This window comes from Mustelus asterias, unplaced genomic scaffold (assembly GCF_964213995.1).
Source record: "Mustelus asterias unplaced genomic scaffold, sMusAst1.hap1.1 HAP1_SCAFFOLD_4939, whole genome shotgun sequence".
NCBI classification, from domain to species: Eukaryota; Metazoa; Chordata; class Chondrichthyes; order Carcharhiniformes; family Triakidae; genus Mustelus; species Mustelus asterias.
Window position 1 is genome coordinate 1 of NW_027594882.1, and position 7,420 is coordinate 7,420.

Genomic DNA, 7,420 nt, shown 5'->3' on the forward strand with positions numbered 1-7,420 from the left:
TACAGTTCTGGTCTCCTTACTTGGGAAAGGATATACTGGCATTGGAGGGGGTGCAGAGGAGATTCACTCGGTTGATTCTGGAGTTGGAGGGTTGGCTTATGAGGAGAGACTGAGTAGACTGGGGCTATACTCATTGGAATTCAGAAGAATGAAGGGGGGGGATCTTATAGAAACATATAAGATTATGAATCTTGGGGTCCGGGTCCATAGGACTCTAAAATCGGCCCCGCAGGTGGAGGAGGTGGTTAAGAAGGCGTATGGTGTGCTGGCCTTTATCAATCGAGGGATTGAGTTTAGGAGTCCGGGGATAATGATGCAGCTATATAAGACCCTCGTCAGACCCCACTTTGAGTACTGTGCTCAGTTCTGGTCGCCTCACTATAGGAAGGATGTGGAAAAGATTGAAAGGGTGCAGAGGAGACTTACAAGGATGTTGCCTGGATTGAGTGGCATGCCTTATGAGGATAGGCTGAGGGAGCTCGGTCTTTTCTCCTTGGAGAGACGGAGGATGAGAGGAGACCTAATGGAGGTGTATAAGATGTTGAGAGGCATAGATCGGGTGGACTCTCAGAGGCTTTTTCCCAGGGTGGAAATGGCTGCTACGAGAGGACACAGGTTTAAGGTGCTGGGGGGTAGGTACAGGGGAGATGTTAGGGGGAAGTTTTTCACACAGAGGGTGGTGGGCGAGTGGAATCGGCTGCCGTCAGTGGTGGTGGAGGCAAACTCAATAGGGTCTTTTAAGAGACTCCTGGATGAGTACATGGAGCTTAATAGGATGGAGGGTTATAGGTAGGTCTAGAAGGTAGGGATATGTTCGGCACAACTTGTGGGGCCTGTTTTGTGCTGTAGTTTTTCTATGTTCTATGTTTCTATGAAGGGAATAGATAAGATAGAAGCAGGGAAGTTGTTTCCACTGGTGGGTGAAACTAGAACTAGGGGGCATGGCCTCAAAATAAGGGGGAGCAGATTTAGGACTGAGTTGAGGAGGAACTTCTTCACACAAAGGGTTGTGAATCTGTGGGAATTCCCTGCCCAGTTGAGGCTCCCTCGTTGAATGTTCTTCAAGGCAAGGATAGATAGATTTTTGAAGGAATTAAGGGTGAGCGGGCGGGTAAGTGGAGCTGAGTCCACGCAAAGATCAGCCATGATCTTATTGAATGGCGGAGCAGGGTCCCCGAGGGGCCAGATGGCCCCACTCCTGCTCCTGGTTCTGATGTTGTGATGTAACCCTCCCTTGCAGAGAATCGGAAGTGTCGGACGGGGTACCGGCGCTGTATCAACGGGCGTTGCTTGTTGACTGCCAAGTGGTGTAATGGTTTGGACGACTGCGGTGATAACTCGGATGAAGCCTTCTGCAATAGTGAGTGTGTGCACCCGTTGTCCACCCCCCCACCCGACCCCCCCCACCCACCCCCTCTTGGAACGTCCCCAAGCAGAGTCCCTGACCGGTCCGTCTCTGGGCGCCATCTTGGTAGGATTTTTAACCGCACAGAATGGAGACCCTTGGGGCCCATGGTGTCTGCCCGAGCCCTAATCCAGCACCTCTCCCTCCTCCGACCCCACCCCCCTCCCCCCCCCCCCTCCCCGCAACCCCCATTTCCGGTTTCCTCCCACAGTCCAAAGATTCATGGTTCAGGTGGATTGGCCATACTAAGTTGTCCCTTAGTGTCCAAAGATGTGTAGGTTAGGGTGGATTGGCCATGCTAAATTGTCCCTTAGTGTCCAAAGATGTGCAGGTTAGGGTGGATTGGCCGTGCTAAATTGTCCCTTAGTGTCCAAAGATGTGTAGGTTAGGGTGGATTGGCCATGCTAAATTGTCCATACTGTCCAAAGATGTGTAGGTTAGGGTGGATTGGCCATGCTAAATTGTCCTTACTGTCCAAAGATGTGTAGGTTAGGGTGGATTGGCCATGCTAAATTGTCCCTTAGTGTCCAAAGATGTGTAGGTTAGGGTGGATTGGCCATGCTAAATTGCCCCTTAGTGTCCAAAGATGTGTAGGTTAGGGTGGATTGGCCATGCTAAATTGCCCCTTAGTGTCCAAAGATGTGCAGGTTAGGGTGGATTGGCCATGCTAAATTGCCCCTTAGTGTCCAAAGATGTGTAGGTTAGGGTGGATTGGCCATGCTAAATTACCCCTTAGTGTCCAAAGATGTGTAGGTTAGGGTGGATTTGCCATGCTAAATTGTCTTAGTGTCCAAAGATGTGCAGGTTAGGGTGGATTGGCCGTGCTAAATTGTCCCTTAGTGTCCCAAAGATGTGTAGGTTAGGGTGGATTGGCCGTGCTAAATTGCCCCTTAGTGTCCAAAGATGTGTAGGTTAGGGTGGATTGGCCATGCTAAATTGTCCCTTAGTGTCCAAAGATGTGTAGGTTAGGGTGGATTGGCCATGCTAAATTGTCCCTTAGTGTCCAAAGATGTGCAGGTTAGGGTGGATTGGCCATGCTAAATTGTCCCTTAGTGTCCAAAGATGTGTAGGTTAGGGTGGATTAGCCATGCTAAATTGTCCCTTAACCGTGACGTGGCTACATTGAGTATTGTCTTGGTGTTACAGAGACGATGTGCGCCCCCAATGAGTTCCGGTGTCAGGAGGGAACTTGCGTGGGAAATGCAACCCGCTGTAACCAGATAGTCGACTGTGGTGACGCCTCAGATGAGATGAACTGCAGTAAGTGCGGACGTGTGTGAGTGAACGAGTGCTCGGGCTGAGGGAGCGCCGCACTGTGGGAGGGTCAGTGCTGAGGGAGCGCCGCACTGTGGGAGGGTCAGCGCTGAGGGAGCGCCGCACTGTGGGGAGGGTCAGTGCTGAGGGAGTGCCGCACTGTGGGAGGGTCAGTGCTGAGGGAGCGCCGCACTGTGGGAGGGTCAGTGCTGAGGGAGCGCCGCACTGTGGGAGGGTCGGTGCTGAGGGAGCGCCGCACTGTGTGGGAGGGTCAGTGCTGAGGGAGCGCCGCACTGCGGGAGGGTCAGTGCTGAGGGAGCGCCGCACTGTGGGGAGGGTCGGTGCTGAGGGAGCGCTGCACTGTGGGAGGGTCAGTGCTGAGGGAGCGCCGCACTGTGGGAGGGTCAGTGCTGAGGGAGCGCCGCACTGTGGGAGGTTCAGTGCTGAAGGAGCGCCGCACTGTGGGAGGGTCAGTCCTAAATGAATACTTTGCATCGGTATTCACGAAGGAGAGGGGCGTGTTAACCGGGAGTGTCTCGGAGGGAGGTGTTGACCCGTTAGAGAAAATCTCCATTACGAGAGAGGAAGTGTTAGGTTTTTTAGGGGACATTAAAACTGACAAAGCCCCAGGGCCTGATGGCATCTATCCTCGACTGCTCAGGGAGACGAGAGAGGAAATTGCTGGGCCTCTGACGGAAATCTTTGTCGCTTCTTTGGACACGGGTGAGGTCCCTGAGGATTGGAGGATAGCGAATGTGGTCCTGTTGTTTAAGAAGGGTAGCAGGGATAACCCAGGAAATTATAGGCCGGTGAGCTTGACGTCCGTGGTAGGGAAGTTGTTGGAGAGGATTCTTAGAGACAGGATGTATGTGCATTTAGAACGGAACAATCTCATTAGTGACAGACAGCATGGTTTTGTAAGAGGGAGGTCGTGCCTTACAAATTTGGTGGAGTTTTTTGAGGAAGTGACAAAAACGGTTGATGAAGGAAGGGCCGTGGATGTCGTCTATATGGATTTCAGTAAGGCATTTGACAAAGTCCCACATGGCAGGTTGGTTAAGAATGTTAAGGCTCATGGGATACAAGGAGAAGTGGCTAGATGGGTGGAGAACTGGCTTGGCCATAGGAGACAGAGGGTAGCGGTCGAAGGGTCTTTTTCCGGCTGGAGGTCTGTGACCAGTGGTGTTCCGCAGGGCTCTGTACTAGGACCTCTGCTATTTGTGATATATATAAATGATTTGGAAGAAGGTGTAACTGGTGTAATCAGCAAGTTTGCGGATGACACGAAGATGGCTGGAATTGCGGATAGCAAAGAGCATTGTCGGGCAATACAGCAGGATATAGATACGCTGGAAAATTGGGCGGAGAGGTGGCAGATGGAATTTAATCCGGATAAATGCGAAGTGATGCATTTTGGAAGAAATAATGTAGGGAGGAGTTATACAATAAATGGCAGAGTCATCAGGAGTATAGAAACACAGAGGGACCTGGGTGTGCAAGTCCACAAATCCTTGAAGGTGGCAACACAGGTGGAGAAGGTGGTGAAGAAGGCATGCTTGCCTTTATAGGACGGGGTATAGAGTATAAAAGCTGGAGTCTGATGATGCAGCTGTATAGAACGCTGGTTAGGCCGCATTTGGAGTACTGCGTCCAGTTCTGGTCGCCGCACTACCAGAAGGACGTGGAGGCATTGGAGAGAGTGCAGAGAAGGTTTACCAGGATGTTGCCTGGTATGGAGGGTCTTAGCTATGAGGAGAGATTGGGTAGACTGGGGTTGTTCTCCCTGGAAAGACGGAGAATGAGGGGAGATCTAATAGAGGTGTACAAGATTATGAAGGGGATAGATAGGGTGAACAGTGGGAAGCTTTTTCCCAGGTCGGAGGTGACGATCACGAGGGGTCACGGGCTCAAGCTGAGAGGGGCAAAGTATAACTCAGACATCAGAGGGACGTTTTTTACACAGAGGGTGGTGGGGGCCTGGAATGCGCTGCCAAGTAGGGTGGTGGAGGCAGGCACGCTGACATCGTTTAAGACTTACCTGGATAGTCACATGAGCAGCCTGGGAATGGAGGGATACAAACGATTGGTCCAGTTGGACCATGGAGCGGCACAGGCTTGGAGGGCCGAAGGGCCTGTTTCCTGTGCTGTACTGTTCTTTGTTCTTTGTTCTTTGAAGGAGTGCCGCACTCTGGGAGGGTCAGTGCTGAGGGAGTGCCGCACTGTGGGAGGTTCAGTGCTGAGGGAGCGCCGCACTGTGGGAGGGTCAGCGCTGAGGGAGCGCCGCACTGTGGGAGGGTCAGCGCTGAGGGAGCGCCGCACTGTGGGGAGGGTCAGTGCTGAGGGAGCGCCGCACTGTGGGAGGGTCAGTGCTGAGGGAGCGCCGCACTGTGGGAGGGTCAGTGCTGAGGGAGCGCCGCACTGTGGGAGGGTCGGTGCTGAGGGAGCGCCGCACTGTGGGAGGGTCAGTGCTGAGGGAGCGCCGCACTGTGGGGAGGGTCGGTGCTGAGGGAGCGCCGCACTGTGGGGAGGGTCAGTGCTGAGGGACAGAGGGAACTGATGGTACCTTTGCTGTCTTTGTTCTGTGCAGCCGCGATTACGGACTGCACTCACTATTTCAAACTGGGTGTGAAAGCGAATTCCTTTCTGAAGTGTAAGGACACCTCACTTTGCTACCTGGAATCGTGGATCTGTGACGGCTCCAACGATTGTGGGGATTATACCGATGAGATGAACTGTCCAGGTAAGAGTTACAATCAGAAAAATTAAATTCCTCTCTCTCGCTCTCTCTCTCTCTCTCTCTCTCTGCCCCCCTCTCTCTCTCTGCCCCTCTCTCTCTCTGCCCCTCTCTCTCTCTGCCCCTCTCTCTCTCTCTGCCCCTCTCTCTCTGCCCCTCTCTCTCTGCCCCCTCTCTCTTGCCCCTCTCTCTCTGCCTCTCTCTCTGCCCCCTCTCTCTCTGCCCCTCTCTCTCTGCCCTCTCTCTGCCCCTCTCTCTCTGCCCCCCTCTCTCTCTGCCCTCTCTCTCTCTGCCCCTCTCTCTCTCTGCCCTCTCTCTCTCTGTCCCTCTCTCTTTCTCTCTCTCTCTGTCCCTCTCTCTCTGTCCCTCTCTCTCTGTCCCTCTCTCTCTGTCCCTCTCTCTCTGTCCCTCTCTCTCTCTGTCCCTCTCTCTCTCTGTCCCTCTCTCTCTCTGTCCCTCTCTCTCTGTCCCTCTCTCTCTGCCCCCCCTCTCTCTCTCACTGCCCCCTCTCTCTCTCTGCCCCCTCTCTCTCTCTGCCCCTCTCTCTCTCTGTCCCTCTCTCTCTGTCCCTCTCTCTCTCTGCCCTTCTCTCTCTGTCCCTCTCTCTCTGTCCCTCTCTCTCTGTCCCTCTCTCTCTCTGTCCCTCTCTCTCTGTCCCTCTCTCTCTGTCCCTCTCTCTCTGTCCCTCTCTCTCTGCCCCTCTCTCTCTCTGCCCCTCTCTCTCTCTGCCCCTCTCTCTCTCTGCCCCTCTCTCTCTCTGCCCCTCTCTCTCTCTGCCCCTCTCTCTCTCTGCCCCTCTCTCTCTGCCCCTCTCTCTCTCTGCCCCTCTCTCTCTGCCCCTCTCTCTCTCCGCCCCTCTCTCTCTCCGCCCCTCTCTCTCTCCGCCCCCCTCTCTCTCCGCCCCCCTCTCTCTCTGCCCCTCTCTCTCTGCCCCTCTCTCTGCCCCTCTCTTCTCTCTGCCCCCTCTCTCTCTCTGCCCCTCTCTCTCTCTGCCCCTCTCTCTCTCTGCCCCTCTCTCTCTCTGCCTCTCTCTCTCTCTGCCCCCCTCTCTCTCTCTCCGCCCCCCTCTCTCTCTGCCCCTCTCTCTCTCTGCCCCTCTCTCTCTCTGCCCCTCTCTCTCTCCGCCCCCCTCTCTCTCCGCCCCCCTCTCTCTCTGCCCCTCTCTCTCTCTGCCTCTCTCTCTCTGCCCCTCTCTCTCTCTGCCTCTCTCTCTCTCTGCCCCTCTATCTCTCTGCCCCTCCCTCTCTGTGTCTCTCTCTCTCTGGGTGGCACAGTGGTTAGCACTGCTGCCTCACAGCGCCAGGGACCCGGGTTCGATTCCCGGCTTGGATCACTGTCTGTGTGGAGTCTGCACGTTCTCCCCGTGTCTGCGTGGGTTTCCTCCGGGTGCTCCGGTTTCCTCCCACAGTCTGAAAGACGGGGCTGGGTTAGGGTGGATTGGGCCGTGCTAAATTCTCCCTCAGTGTCACCCCGAACAGGAGCCGGAGTGTGGGCGACTCGGGGGGATTTTCACAGTAACTCCATTGCGGTGTTAATGTCAGCCTTACTTGTGACACTGATAAATGAAGTCTCTCCCCCCTCTCTCTCTCCCCCCCCCCTGTTCTCTGACGCCCCCCCCCCCCCCCTCTCTGACCCCCTCCCCCTCTGGACCCTTCTGTATCTCTCCCCTCTCACCTTAACCTACACCCTCTAGTTTTAGACTCCCCTACCTTTGGGGGAAAGATATTGACTATCTAGCTGATCTGTGCCCCTCATTATTTTATAGACCTCTATAAGATCACCCCTCAGCCTCCTACGCTCCAGAGAAAAAAGTCCCAGTCTATCCAGCCTCTCCTTATAACTCAATCCATCAAGTCCCGGTAACATCCGAGTAAATCTTTTCCTCACTCTTCTAGTTTAATAATATCCTTTCTATAATAGGGTGACCAGAACTGTACACAGTATTCCAAGTGTGCCTTACCAATGTCTTGTACAACTTCAACAAGACGTCCCAACTCCTGTATTCAATGTTCTGACCGATGAAACCA

General features: G+C 54.2%; 1 protein-coding gene across 1 annotated transcript; it reads left to right on the forward strand.

The window, feature by feature from the left end:
• Positions 1-1,240: 1,240 nt before the first annotated feature.
• On the forward strand, positions 1,241-5,425 carry LOC144491293 (prolow-density lipoprotein receptor-related protein 1-like; the record flags this gene model as incomplete). The annotated part of the gene is made up of 3 exons (XM_078208968.1): positions 1,241-1,360; positions 2,552-2,665; positions 5,247-5,425. Coding segments are annotated over 3 exons (413 nt in total), but the record flags the coding sequence as incomplete, so codon positions are not given.
• Between the last annotated feature and the right edge of the window lie 1,995 nt (positions 5,426-7,420).